The sequence below is a fragment of the Colletotrichum phormii genome (genome assembly GCF_030913505.1).
Source record: "Colletotrichum phormii strain CBS 102054 chromosome Unknown BDP81scaffold_8, whole genome shotgun sequence".
NCBI classification, from domain to species: domain Eukaryota; kingdom Fungi; phylum Ascomycota; class Sordariomycetes; order Glomerellales; family Glomerellaceae; genus Colletotrichum; species Colletotrichum phormii.
The window spans coordinates 1,475,064-1,489,071 of record NW_026851450.1 but is presented as its reverse complement, the minus strand read 5'-3'; the positions used below and the strand labels follow the sequence as shown (position 1 = coordinate 1,489,071).

At 54.2% G+C, this 14,008-nt stretch overlaps 5 protein-coding genes across 5 annotated transcripts; 3 read left to right on the top strand and 2 right to left on the bottom strand.

Annotated features, from left to right (window-relative positions):
* Nucleotides 1–190: 190 nt before the first annotated feature.
* BDP81DRAFT_393576 (1-aminocyclopropane-1-carboxylate synthase) lies at nucleotides 191–1,517 on the top strand (the record flags this gene model as incomplete). The annotated part of the gene is made up of 2 exons (XM_060587840.1): nucleotides 191–1,422; nucleotides 1,472–1,517. The coding sequence occupies 2 exons, from the start codon at nucleotides 191–193 to the stop codon at nucleotides 1,515–1,517; spliced, it is 1,278 nt and encodes a 425-aa protein (XP_060446504.1).
* A 253-nt stretch (nucleotides 1,518–1,770) lies between these two features.
* On the bottom strand, nucleotides 1,771–3,003 carry BDP81DRAFT_317406 (glycosyl hydrolase; the record flags this gene model as incomplete). Its single annotated transcript, XM_060584257.1, has 1 exon — nucleotides 1,771–3,003. The coding sequence occupies one exon, from the start codon at nucleotides 3,001–3,003 to the stop codon at nucleotides 1,771–1,773; it is 1,233 nt and encodes a 410-aa protein (XP_060446503.1).
* A 3,196-nt stretch (nucleotides 3,004–6,199) lies between these two features.
* Nucleotides 6,200–8,768, top strand: BDP81DRAFT_426122 (uncharacterized protein). The gene is made up of 4 exons (XM_060590269.1): nucleotides 6,200–6,253; nucleotides 6,334–6,434; nucleotides 6,488–8,135; nucleotides 8,302–8,768. The coding sequence occupies exons 3-4, from the start codon at nucleotides 6,569–6,571 to the stop codon at nucleotides 8,409–8,411; spliced, it is 1,677 nt and encodes a 558-aa protein (XP_060446502.1). The 5' UTR covers nucleotides 6,200–6,253; nucleotides 6,334–6,434; nucleotides 6,488–6,568; the 3' UTR covers nucleotides 8,412–8,768.
* Nucleotides 8,769–9,322: 554 nt separating this feature from the next.
* BDP81DRAFT_317193 (poly polymerase catalytic domain-containing protein) lies at nucleotides 9,323–11,687 on the top strand (the record flags this gene model as incomplete). The annotated part of the gene is made up of 3 exons (XM_060584232.1): nucleotides 9,323–10,159; nucleotides 10,217–11,509; nucleotides 11,565–11,687. 3 exons carry the CDS (start codon nucleotides 9,323–9,325, stop codon nucleotides 11,685–11,687), a joined length of 2,253 nt encoding a protein of 750 aa, XP_060446501.1.
* Nucleotides 11,688–11,838: 151 nt separating this feature from the next.
* Nucleotides 11,839–12,913, bottom strand: BDP81DRAFT_517756 (uncharacterized protein; the record flags this gene model as incomplete). Its single annotated transcript, XM_060595920.1, has 2 exons — nucleotides 11,839–12,572; nucleotides 12,642–12,913. 2 exons carry the CDS (start codon nucleotides 12,911–12,913, stop codon nucleotides 12,035–12,037), a joined length of 810 nt encoding a protein of 269 aa, XP_060446500.1. The 3' UTR covers nucleotides 11,839–12,034.
* Between the last annotated feature and the right edge of the window lie 1,095 nt (nucleotides 12,914–14,008).

Genomic DNA, 14,008 nt, shown 5'->3' with positions numbered 1-14,008 from the left:
TCTTCCCCGCGCCGGATGCCGATCGGCCGGGGTTCGTTCCTCCGCTGCGCCCTGTCGACTACTACCTCAGCAAACCCTCAAGTCTCTCCAATTCTCTCCCAAGATGACAGCAAAGCTGCTCGACAAATCCAACTGAAGTCAACATCACAAACACACATAAATGACTTGCACCACATCCCCCAAAGGCGCAATGCTCTCCCCCCGCGCCGCAAAAACCGCATCGGCCCTCCACCGGCCATGGCGCTTCGCCCCCGTCCAAACCTACTCCCCAACCACCAACTCATCCGGCCTTATCTCCTTTGGCAGCGCAAGCAACGCCCTCATGCAGCCCTCCGTCGCCGCCTTTGCCGCCACGGTCGAGCTTACGCCCGACGTGTTCGGATACAGCTACAGCACCGCCGGCGGCGTCCGTCTCCGCGCCGCGATGGCGGGGCATCTGAACGCCACGTTCCATCCGTATGCGTCGTTGGAGGTGGAGCATGTGAGGGTTGCGGCGGGGGCGACGGCCGTGCAGTGTATTCTTGCTTTTGCGCTTGCGTCGCCGGGGGAAGGGGTGTTGGTGCCGAGGCCGGTGTATGGGCGGTTTGAGCTTGATTTTGGGAATGAGATGGGTGTGGAGGTTGTGTATGCCGATACCACGCCCGAGACATGTTTCCTGCCTGACGCAGTTGTCGAAGAGTTTGAGGGTGCGGTAAGGAGGGAAAGGGAAAGGGGTGTGAGGGTCAGGGCGGTGATGATTGTGAATCCGAGTAATCCGCTGGGACGGTGTTATCCCCGCGAGACGCTTGTGGCGATTATGCGGTTTTGCGGACAGCACAAGATTCATCTTGTTAGTGATGAGGTGTATGGGTTATCCGTGTTTAGGTCTTCTGATGAGATGCCTGGGTTCACGTCGGTGTTGTCTGTTGATCCGGAGGGGATTATCGACCCGGATTTGGTGCACGTGGAGTACGGCCTGGCCAAGGACTTTGCGTCGTCGGGACTGCGGTTGGGTGCGCTGGTGTCGAGGAACGCGGCGCTGCAGGAGGCGTTTTCAAGCGTTGTGAGGTTTCATAGTCCTGCTGGGCCGTCTGTTGCGATTGCGGCTGCCATGTTTGAGGATCGGGTGTGGCATGATGAGTTTATTGCGAGTTCGAGGCGGAGTATTGCTGGTGCATATGAGTTTGTGACGACGAGGTTGAGGGAGATGGGGGTTGGGTTTGTGGAGGCGAATGCTGGGTTGTTTGTGTATGTTGATCTGTCGCCTTGGTTGCCGCCGTCAGAGGAGTACGAGTCGGATCGGGAGAGGGAATTCGCATTGGCGGAGAGGTTTGTTGAGAGGGGTGTGTTTCTGCATCCGGGGGAGGAGCATTGTCTTGCGCCGGGACGGTTTCGGTTGGTCTATACACAGGAGGAGGATATCGTGGCCGAGGGGTTGAGAAGGTATGTTTACATGGAGTAGAACGTGGTGACTTGGCTAACATGACTGCAGAATCGATGATGCTTTGAGAAACTTGTCATGGCGAGTGTCAAAGTAAGGATATGGACGGAGGGGACAGAAGATCACAAATCACGGAGACGGTCGACATATCATGAGGGAAACGAATCTATGTTCATATAAATGAGGGAGAAAAAAAATGTACAGACGCCCCCAGAGGAGGGATTAAGAAATTAAGTTTAATTCATGTACACGCTGAGGGCCATGACTCTTTGATCTCATCGGCCGTATGCTTCCGTCACGTTTATATAAGTCTCCCGTAAATTTCACAAACACACACTCAGTCTACTCTCTTAGAACTGGTAGCGGCGGTTGAAGGTGCGGGGACCGCGGGGGCCACGGGGACCACCACGACCGGGGCCGCGGGGACGGCTGCCGCCGGCGGAGGTCTGGTTGAAGGTCTCCCACTCGTAGGAGGCGAACATCCAGGGGCCGACGCCCTTGTAGTCGTTCATGGCGATGGGGACGGAGGTGTAGTACTCGAAGCTGGCGTTGCTCTTGAGGGAGCCGACCTCGACGGTGCCGTTCCAGTTGACGGTACCATTGGCGTTCTCAACGACAAAGGTGGTGAGCTCCTGGTAGCCCTTGGCGGCGGCGGGGAAGAAGCGGCGCTCGGGGAGGAGGCCGAGGCGGATACCCTTGAGCCAGGAGAAGACGAAGAGGGCGGAGGCGGAGGACTCGATGTAGTTCTTGGGGCGGCCGACGTAAGGGCTGTCCATGATGAGCCACCAGCCGCCGGTGGTGCTGTCCTGGGCGTTCTTCAGGCCCTCGGCGAGGGCGACGAAGAATCTGGATAGGGTGGTGACGCCGGGGTGACCGCGGGGAAGGAGCTCGAGGACCTCGAGGAGGGCGACGGCGTACCAGCCGACGGCACGGGACCAGGTGAGAGGGGAGGCGCCGGTGACCTGGTTGGCCCAGACGGCCTCCATCTTCTCGTCGAAGCCGTGGTAGAGGAGACCGGTGGTGTAGTTGCGGGTGTGCTTGTCAATGACCTCGAACTGGTTGACAATGTCGTTCCAGGCGGTGGTGTTGTCCTTGTCGAAGAGGGAGGTCCACTTTGCGTAGAAAGTGTCGGCCATGAAGATGCCGTCGAGCCACATCTGGTAGTCGTAGTCGGGGCTGCGGTGGAAGAAGCCGCCCTCGTCGGTACGGGGGTGGCGCTCGACAAGCTGGTCGCGGATGGTTCTCGCGGCGGTCTTGTACTTCTCCTCGCCGGTACGCTCGTACCACCAGAGGATGTTGTTGCCGATGCGGTACTCGTCCAGGGAGTAGGTGGTCGGCTTCCAGTTAAGGATGCTGCCGTTGGACTGGACGACGAGGTCGTCGATACGGCTGCGGTACCAGTCGACGAGGGCGTCGTCCTTGGTGAGCTCGATGGCGGCCTCGAAGCCGTCGTAGAGGACGGCCTTGGTGTAGTGGTACGGCTTCTTGTTGTCGATCTCGTGCTTGGTGAACGAGTCGGCGGTCCAGGCGAGGTAAGGACCGGCGGCCGCCGCGGCGGTCGCGAAGAAGAGAACGGACTTCATTATTGGCTTTGATATGGGGGGGTTTGGCTGTGCTTTGGGGGGTTCAAAAGAATGACTATGTCGAGATTCGGGAATCACGACAGGTGAGAGATAAGCAAGCGGGTGAAGGAACCAGATCTGAGTCGCCAAGCATCCTCAAAAGACGGTTAAGGCTGGGGGGAATGGACCTCTTTTTAATCCAAGATCGGATCCAAGCCGGTTCGGCGCCTCCAAGGCTCCATGTTTGCTGGAGAGCACCCGACAGGGGGGGGAAACGGTGCAACGGTGCAACGAAGGATCCATCGACGGGGTTCTGGGATGAGTTGGATGAGTCGGGGTGATTAGGGACGACAGTGGGGGGGGGGGGGGGGGTTGCGCTTATTGATCATCACCAGAATGATCAGATGGGGGGAGCCAAGCAGAGCATGGCGACTGCGAGGACGAGGGGTTTGCAGATTGGAGCAATGAGCAGCACTGGGCTTGAGGCCGGGAGATCAGGGAATCAGGGGTGGTCGAGAAGGCAAAGGATTGCCAAGTGGAAGCCAAGGGGAGAGCAGAAAATATACAGGAACTAGAGATCCATCATGGTCATCTTGTTTCTCATCCCGCACCGCCCGCACCAGTCCACCATGTCGAAGAAGAATATGATGAGCTTCTGCGGCTTGCAGAGACGGACTACGCCTGCGGCTATCTCTAGGTCGTCGTTAGCATAGTGGGAGCTTGTTTATGAGCCAAGTATTGTTGCATCCCACCCCCTCTACGGTTCATCTCCGCCTGCTTGGCCCATTCTGACGAAAAGGTGGATGGGATGTTGGACGGAGGATGGAGAAATAAGGTCCGGATCCAGTGGTTGACGAGAACGACGGTTGAGGCTCCCCACGCACGCGTCTTGGCAACGTCTTGGCACGTCTTGAGAAGATGAAAGTCGGCGGGCCTGCTTCGCTTCCAAGTGCTACGCCGCTTTGTGCTAGTCGTGCTAGTATCTGAGATTCTGAGTAGGTATCCGTAGTTACTAGCTAGAAGCCGTAAGAGCAGACCCGTCCGCAGTCATAAGCGGCCCCGGGAGTTGCAGGACGCTCACCTTCTCTATCAGTTTAAACTTATGGGGCCGCCGCCGCAAATAAAGGCCAACGAGTATTGGCTTTTCTTGGGCATTGCGACGATTGAGATGACCTTGACACTTGTGACTTTTTCTGCTGGAGCCAAGCCCGGGCGGGATGCTCGACACTGACAGTGACCGGTGATCATTGGGAGTTGGCATGGTGGAAAAGGGAATTTGAGGAGCCACAGACCACAGACCACAATTGGCACATTTTTGCGCGTGATGTGGGCACCGTCGGGGGCCCTGGACGTTGCGTTGCCAAGCTGCGTATTCGCTGTACCCCTTCATCTCAAAGCTCGCTCAACGGGATGGCCCCACGTCGGGTGCGACTCTTCAGCCCGCGCTCATTATCGATGTAAGACTGTAAGTTCGGGATGAGTGTTGGTCTTGCATGTTTTTGGCTTGTTTGGTTGGCCTCCCGGACTGATGATTGATGGATGATGGAGCGCCCAGCCGGACAAACTCCCAAGATGAGAACAGAGAGAGAGAGAGACTGAGAGAGTCGGCGACATGGTGTGGACTTTGGCCGAAATGCGCTGCATGGGCGCATGAGTGAGCCTCCAACTGCTGTCCAACACTCATGTCAACAGTCCCAAGAAATCAACTTTTCTCGGCCGGCTGCAAAGATGCCTGGTATTGCGCAAGCTTTCATGATCGGCCACGTTTTTTCCTTTCTTTTCGAGAGTTTCTGCCGGGTGGTCTTGTGAGTAATCAGATAATTACTTGATCTCCCCGTACTATGATAAACTTCCAACGTGTCTGTTCGCGCTGTTGACGCCGGCACGATGTTGAGTTGATGAAATTGGCCGTAGCATTTTAGCTTCACTGCCAAGACTGTCGCATCGACGTGTTGAAGTAACCCTACTAGGGACAGATGTCAGTAGCGATAAATCTGCGATAGTTCCGAGCCAAACGTCGGCGCGATGAACCGGATCTCCAGTCCAGGGCAGAAAAAACAAAACAAAGAAGAAGATGAAAGAAGAGCAGCCACCCGTAGCAAACATGGCTCCCGTGCCGAATGTGACTTTGACCGGTTGATTCCGAGAGAGAGCAGAGCAAACGTTCTGGTCCATCGGGGCTCCAGTCTTCAGAGGCGAGGTCCTAGGTATGTCATTCAGGGGCACAAGGACTCGGTCGGTGTGTATCCTTACGGAATCTGCGGATACTGTGCAGTGTGTATTCTGCGTGGCACGGTGGCAGTGATGTAATTCACTCTCGTTCAGAGTGAACTCACTGCCCAGTGTCAATTAGTATAAACAGACAGAGTGAGGCGTAGTGGCGAAGCTTGCGAGTCGCCATCTCTGCCAAGGGACTGAGTGGGTGGATTGGTGGTCTTTGCTTTTCCGTTCCCTCTCCAGTGAACCCGATCTGCGCAGATAAGACGTTCATGTCTTGAGTCGAGTGTTGGTCACGCTGTCTGTGGGTGAAAGTGAGACTGATTCAGACGGGTTGAAGACAGTCGTCAGTGCACCAGCGGACTATCAGAAAGACGACGATGAATTAAGCTTAGATCGCGTCAAATAGCCGCCCCCGAGAGTCTGTTTGACGTGATCTAAGCAGGCAGACGGGTTACCCAAGGATTGCTTGATTGCTGAGTTGCCTTGATTATGCAAAAAGGACTGCGTTGGCCGACGATAGAGTTTGAACCTAAAATGAATCGAAAGCATGAACCACCTGGGGCAAGCCACTTCATCATGTGGCTAAACGCTCAGATGGCGTCTGTGGCTGGTGACTGTGACCCGAAGATCGCCCGAGTCATCAAGGTGCGTTGCAGCCTGGAGTTGCTCCCGTGTTCCCGGCGGGAGGGCAGGAAATGGCCTGAGCTTCTTGTCGATGTTGAATATCACTGTGGTCGGCCCCCACTGGACAAAACCTTAGGATGGTTTACAGCAGCTTCTAAAAACGGCGGACTGGGGCAATTACAAGCCAATCAGCAAGGGCAAACCAAGGCAGTCCAGCAGCTGTGCAACCTCTCAGACTGTACGTCACCTTCCAGAATCTGGAAACCATCAGACAGGAACGACCCAGAACGGGTATCGACTCACGGGTAGCGACAGGCAACGATCGGATTTGGCAAGGCTGAAGCAGCAGCTCCTGCCCATCATCTGCAACAAGTTGTATCTTACCCTCGTACCTTGGTAGGTATCTCGAGTGCACAAATTTTTTGTGGTAGAATCTTCCAACCTCACCCAACTACTCTTTCCTTCTGACACTCTCGAAAAGCAAGACCAACTAACTTCGAGCTCAAGTTCCCCGCTTCTGCCTGGATCATGAAGCTCGCCCCACCTGCCTCGATTTGCTGGACTTGATCATCACGTTCATCGACCCAACAGACATTGATATTTCTCGAGTCTTGATTCTTTTCATTCTCTTTCAAGAAAATTCGGCTAATCTTCTTGTTAGTCTCATATTCACGTTGGAATTTCCCCACGTTCAAAGAAACGGTGCATCAATACCTCGGCACACTGCTGTCGCCCTTCCAAGATGTCACAGCCTACGCCATCGGCATCAGAGCCGTCAACATCGGTGATGGATGCGCCGGCAAACCCCCAGCCCAACTCGCCTTTCAACAGAGTTCCTCTCGAGGTTCTCATTCGAATATCCGATCAACTGGCAACTCCCGACCTGGGAAGCCTCCGCCTGACATGCAGGTCTATAGAGCAGTCCATGTTCAACACATTCATGGGGGAGTTCTTTACTCAACGCCAATTCATGCTCACAGAATTCAGCCTACAGACCCTCATCGACATCAGCAAGTCACGGCTCAGTGATTGTCTGCACTATGTCATCATCGGCCTCAACACATTCACACGTCACTATTTTTCCCCTGGAGAGGAAGCCAAGGAAACTCGCTATCGCGAAGCCCAATCCGATCACTACACCCTAGTCAACAGCGGTCAAGATGTCGCTATGCTGACGGAAGCTTTCAGAAACCTCAGAAACCTCAAAACTGTTGGCATCCGTGACTACCACTCTAGTGGACGGAACTTTCGGGATGGCTTCAGGGTCGACTGGGCGAGTTACGGCGCCACCACGCTCCAGCAGGAGACTGGGGTGAATCTTCTCCGTATACCTGTTGATGAGATGGTCACCTACACCAACAAAGTCTTCGTCACCCTCTTCACCGCACTTGGCAATGCTGGTGCCCGCCCCAGTGCCTTCGAACTGCTCCGCCACCAGCAAGGCGTGCCATCCGACGATGCTTTCAACCTCTTGACCAAGTACCTCAAGCCCAAGGTTGTCCCCGTTCTCGAGGGTCTCGAGACCTTCATCTGCGTTTTAAACGTAGCAACTGGTCCTTTCCGAGTCACTTCACTCACAGGCAGCACGGGCACTCCCGAACGGCGTCGATACGACTATCTCCTGCGCCTCTTCTTAGGGTACATGCCTAACCTGAAGCATTTGCGGACAAACTTCGCACACCCAGGCCACAACACGGATGCCGTCGATGAATTTATTGACTGGCTGGGCACACCTGCCCCCAACGCTGCCTCTGAGCCCGACGACAACCAGCTACCAACGCCTCCAGCTCCGGTGGCGTTTCCTCACCTTGAAGAGATCAACTTGGGCTTCGTAGAAGTTGAACCGCGGCGGCTTCTCCAAGTCGTGCAAAAGTTTGCACCGACACTCAGGAATCTAGAGCTGTGGAAGGTCACGCTCCGATCCCGTACAGGAGCCGTTTTTGGGGACTATGACACGAGAAGTGACATCTCCATTATCAACATGTGGGCTCGATTCCTTCAGAGTCTGCGTGACGTTCCCAATCTCGATCTGAATCACATCATGGTCGGCTGTCCTGCTCAGCGCATGTCTATGACGAGCGCCAGAGTATGGGTTCAAGTCACAGACGGGGTGCCTGATAAGTCCGTGAGCAAACGCGAGTACACAGGCATCGACTGGAGGCATTTTGTGGAAGACTTGGCCAAGCAAGTCATGGTGAATATCCCTCCCGAGTATGAGCGCAACTCAGACTCGGACGACGAAGATGAAGAAGACATGGACGACGGCATCGACGACGACTTGGACGAAGACATGTTTGACGCGATCCAAGGTTAGTGAATACCTGCTGCGGTCCTTTTCAGCCCATGGGAAGCGCCTTCATCCGAGCCCTGCTGTCCAGTCGACGTAGGAGCTACTTCGGAGGCAGAGGCATAGGACGATGGAGCTGGCGAGAAGCGAACACCACATAAGAGCTAACGACTTGATACCCGAACCAGAAGAAATGTTTGCAGAAGGCTACTTACCAGACGAGATTGAGGACACGCTGGATGACTACGCAGACGCGATAGCCCACGAGCAAGGCTTTTATCAGATGGTGTTCCAGTAGATAAGCGGGATATAGAAACACAATTAGGCCCGGGCCGTATTCCAGTCCGACTCTTCCCATGATTTACAATCGTTGGGGCAACTGGTGAAATTTGGAGGCTAAAAGGGACGTCCAGCCCTTGAATCGAGGATTCGGGGTTTTGCGTCTGGTGATGTTGGCCATGTAACTGCTTCTCGTGGCGTGATCCGATGTAGGGCCTGGAATTGAGTTGGAAGGGTCCACCATGTACATCTCTAGGCAGCTGGCCCGCCCAAGGAAGTCAATCAGGGTTGAAAAATGAATGGGCATGAAGCGATTCGGATACCTCAGATGGCAAACTTGAGGTACACTGCAATTTGAAGCCAAGCACTTTCTCCAGGCAGGAGCTCCTCTAAAACTGAAGAGCATCGCAAGGGGGTTACATCATCAAGTACCTTGCCCAAGTACCTGACCTTAATTGGTATGGTGTTCTACCAGTGAGGTACGGATCACAGTACCACGGGTAAGTAGATAGGTACCTTGATGTTGAGACGGCACGTGAACTCGCGAGGCCCTCGAGCTGTCGCGGTGGCTCGTGCGCCAGGCACCAGCGGCGTTGGTGCCTGCAGGACCATGTTGGTTCAACCAGAAGGAGCTGAAAGCGTGCGGCACCTTCCCCCAGCTAACACCCAAGGTCCCAAGGGTAACTCCAATTGGCAATGAGCTGACATGTTTTTCTGATCCAAAGTCAAAGGAGACACGATGAAATAAATCATCTCGACTCCCTTTCATCTTTTCGCCTTTCATCTTCACTTCTTTTTCATCTCTTAACCGCCATCAATTGAACTCCGTTACTCAACACGGACCCCCCCCCTGTCGTACGTTCGAAGCTTTGTTTCCCTTACTCAAGCTCCCTGTATCCGTAGCCGCACAACCTCCACATCCCGCCCACAATGTCCGCTCCAAGGAGATCGGGGAGATCAGCTGGAACAGCTGCAAGCGCTGCTCCGACGACCCCTGCGGCCCAGCCATTGGCTGGCACTGTCATCGCCATCAGTGGTACCTTTGACAAGAAGAGAGCGGAGCTTGAGTCGTGGCTCTCCTCCCTTGGTGCAGGCATCGCCAAGTCAATTACCAAGAAAACTACCCATCTCATCACAACGCTCGAGGAATTCAAGGCTGTCACAACAAAGGTCGCTTCCGCCCAGAAGAATGGCATCTTCATCGTGACCCTTGACTGGGCCGAGAAGTGTGAGTCTCAGGGGTCCAAGGCCGCAGAGAGCGACTTTGAGCCCGGCAAAACCGCAACGACCAAGGCAAAGGCCGCGCCGGCTGCAGCCACTAACGGATCCACAAAGAAGAATGGAGCTTCAGCGCAGTCCAACGGCTCTCAGCAGAACGGCTCGCAGTCACAGTCTCAAGCCAGCACTGCGACCAAGGCCAGTGGCGCCGGCAAGAAGCGCGCCAAGGCAGATGCTCAGTCTGACAATGACAGTGATGTCGATGCCAAACCCGACACGAAGAAGCAGAAGGCTGCCGCTGGTGCCAAGGGCAAGAAGAAGACTGCTGATTCTGCTGCCGCAGCCGACGATGCTGACGACAAGACCGACGTGAAAAAGAAGGCTGCAAGCGGTTACGCCCAGACCGCCTCCAAAGGAATCGTGGTTCCTCTCGACGAGGGCTGCAAAGTCCAGGGAACTGTCTACATTGCACCTGACGGTGTCATCTACGACGCATCTCTGAACCAAACAAATGCCTCGAACAACAACAACAAGTTCTATCGTGTTCAGGTGTGTGCACGCCAATTGATGTTTCGAGTCGAAGCTGCCATCTGACAATTCACACAGCTTGTCCAAGATGGCAAAACGTTCAAAACGTGGACCCGCTGGGGCAGAGTCGGAGAATTTGGCCAGTCTGCCGTCCTCGGCAACGGTAGCCTCGACGACGCATTGAAGAACTACGAGAAAAAGTTCAGAGACAAGAGCGGCATTGCCTGGGCTAAGCGCGCAGATCCTCCTAAGCCTGGCAAGTATGCCTTTGTAGAGCGCAGCTACGAGCCAGATTCGGACGACGACGAAGACGACGACGAGGGGGCGGCCGGCGACGTCAAGAAGGAAGAGGACGACAGCGACGACGACATGGCTGATCCAGTCAAATCCTCCCTCCCTCGACCGGTGCAGGACCTCATGAGCCTCATCTTCAATCAGCAGTACTTCCGCGAGGCCATGACCTCCATGAACTACGATGCCAACAAGCTGCCCCTCGGAAAGCTCAGCAAGAATACAATTCTCAAGGGTTTCCAGGTGCTCAAAGACCTGGCCGCTCTTTTTAACGACAGCACGCTCGCCGACTCCGAATATCACATGTCGGTGCCGGCTGCGACCGAGCACTTGTCCAACTCGTACTACTCGCTGATTCCCCACGCCTTTGGTCGCAACCGTCCGCCCGTCATCGGCTCAGGTGCTATGCTGAAGAAGGAAGTCGACTTGCTCGACAGTTTGTCCGACATGAAGGTCGCGGCGGATCTTATGAAGGTTGATCGCAAGAACGCCGATGTCCACGCAGCCGACAGACAGTACCAGGGTCTCGGAATGGAGGAGATGACTCCTCTTGACCGCAAGAGCCCAGAGTTCACCCTCCTTGCCGAGTACCTGAACGGATCCAAGGGCTCTACCCACGGTCACACCTACAAGGTTGAGGACATCTTCAGGATTGAACGACAGGGCGAGCTGGAACGCTTCGAGAAGAGCGAGTTCTCATCCATCAAGTCCGACCGCAGATTGCTGTGGCATGGCTCCCGAGTCACCAACTATGGTGGTATCCTCAGCCAGGGTCTCCGAATCGCCCCTCCTGAAGCCCCCGTTTCGGGCTACATGTTTGGCAAGGGAATTTACCTTGCAGACATGTCGAGCAAGTCAGCAAACTACTGCGCCTCCTATAACTCAGGGGGTCAAGCGTTGTTGTTGCTTTGCGAGGCCGAGCTTGGAGACCCGATGCAGAAGCTCACCAATGCCAGCTACAACGCGGGCGATGATGCAAAGGCGGGCGGTATGTGGTCCACTTGGGGTCAGGGTAATACCGGACCGAGCAAGTGGAAGGATGCTAGCTGTGTCAACCCGGACCTCAAGGGTATCCAGATGGTGAGTACAAACAGCACTCCAATTCCGCAACGATCCTTTACTAACGATTTCGCAGCCCGATGTGAGCACCAAGCCAGGCCCGACCGATGTCCCAGGCGCATACCTTCAGTACAACGAGTATATTGCCTATGATCTTGCCCAAGTCCGCCTCCGCTACCTGTTCCGCGTCAAGATGTGAGGCATCTTCAATGAATCTAAGAGCGTGGCTTCAAAACAAAAAGGAATCAAGACCCTTGATATAGGGTAGCATATTTGCACAAAAATTCGGCCTAGGTAAGAGGTCTTTGTTTTTTACTTCTTTATCACTGGCAACTGGCGTTCGATGTAGCTAGGTATTCAAGAGGAACAGTTGACTTGCTAGTAATCTTGCACGTTGCCTGCTTGCCCATTGCCATCCCATGTGAATATACTGTCGCAATATCCGATATCATCATGCTTACGGTCGACTGGCTATCCTCCAATACATTGACTGTAATCTTTTGTATTTGACGACTTCGGACATTTGAATCTGCATGAAGCTACTGACTATCGACTCTCCGCCCGCCTAGATCTCTGCCCTCCAGACTCAACAAGATCCTCCATCTCACCAGCATCTTTCCCACACGACCCCTCCACCGGTTCATACACCCTATCCAACCCCCAAATAGTCCACACCACCCACCCCAACACCGCAAACTCCATCAACACCGTCATGAACAAATAAGTTGTCGTATCCCCACTCACCGCACTAAACCTCTTCTCCCCGGTACTAACATACGCAATCGTATACGAGATCCGAACCACCATGAACGGGAAACACCCCGCGAACCCAACCATGGCGCGCCTCTCCGTTTGGGGTATCCGCTTCCACCCTTTAGCTAAGAGGGCGAAGAGGAGGACGCCCCAGAAATAGAGCGCCGCAAAGAGGCCTACTCCTGCTTTTGTGAGCGCGCCGGGGGCCATGGCGTTGGATGTTCTTTTGGCGGCGAGGATGTAGTCTGCGATGGAGATGCCGAGACCGGCGTAGCAGATGAGTTCGGGGATGCGGAAGTGCCATTTTGTTAGGACCTGGATGAAGGAGTTGCTGTCCAAGATGGAAACATCAGCATCGGTGTTTTCTTCTATATGGCAGTGGACGTAGAGAAGAACTTACACCCTCTTGAGCAAATCAAGCAGTACAAACGTCAAGAGCACGAGACCCAGAGACTCGCAGACGAATATGGCGGCCCAGACTCCCCGCGAGGAGTTTGCGATTGTGCCTAGCATGCAGCCGGCGCCGACGATGCGGATGGTGGAGATGAAGGAGATGCCGAACCAGCCCATTTTCTTTTGGATGCGGAAGAGGATGCCGAAGGACAGGTAGAGTAGGAAGACGATGATTTGGGCGATTGCCACGCCGTCGCGGTAGCGGAAGGGTCGTGTCATTGTTCGTGTTAGTTGATATCGAGGCGCCCTGAGGTTGACTTTGTGGAAAAGGAGGAGAAGAACAGTGATGCTGTTCGATGCGAAAGTTTAGAAAGTCAAATAGAGGTTTATTAATTTTGAAGTAGTTAACGTGAATGATAAGCGAGTGAGACAGACAAGTGAGTGAGACACAAAACTGCGCCGATGAGATAAACTGGCTTCCATATCAACATCAACAGCATCAATTCAATTCAAACTACTCATAATCCTCATCTTCAGACATCTCTTCAATAAACTGGCACGTTCGTGAATTGTGTCCCGGGTGACCACAAACGCCACACCGTCGCTGACCTGTCTCGGCCCTCAGTTTGCGACCACTAGTACGACGCATTTCCTCCTGAACCTGCGCAGTCACATCTTTCTGTGACTGTATATCTGCTGCGTCAGCTACAGTAAGACTTCCTCCATGTTGTAGGCGTGTTTTCTTAGTTCTCCGTCGTCGACTGAGTTGGTTATTCTCGTCTCTAAGAATCTGTACCTCAGATCTAAGTAAGGCTACTTGGTGCATGATGCCTCTTGTACCTTTAGAAAGTCGTTCAACAGCCTCGCAAATAGAGGTTGGGGAGCTGCTTTGGTGACGAGTGATCCGACTCTTAATAAAGTTGGATTGAGAGCTTGCCTCTACTGGGTTGTTTGGTGTCCTTGAAACCCAAGGCGGAGGTGTCTGTGGTAGTGATGCTGGAGGCGTTGGAGTGTGTAGCCGGATATCCAGCTTTGATAGGACGCTTTCTGCACTCAGAGGAACAATCCCAGCTCCTCTAAAACCCCCTTGGATGTTTTTTTCAGTCATCGCTTGACTAAATGCGCTGCGATATGCAGGAAAGAAGTCCTCCTTTGAGATGTGGGTTACGCCCCGCCGCATCTTATCCTCAATTTGTTGCCCATACGCCGTCTTTAGCGGACCAAAGCACCCAACGTCAAGGGGCTGGAGTAGATGAGACGAATGAGGCGGCATACAAAGTGTAACGATCTTGTTTGCCTTGCAATATAGCTCAAAGTCTGTTGAGTGGTGACTTTCGTGCCCGTCGACGACGAGGAGGCGATATTGGCCTCTCA

Bases quoted from the DNA above. Each gene is read 5' to 3' on its own strand.
- BDP81DRAFT_426122 (XM_060590269.1), top strand. From the start codon at position 6,569: ATGTCACAGCCTACGCCATCGGCATCAGAGCCGTCAACATCGGTGATG. The intron at 8,136-8,301 runs GTTAGTGAATAC...TACCCGAACCAG, and splicing joins CATGTTTGACGCGATCCAAG to AAGAAATGTTTGCAGAAGGC.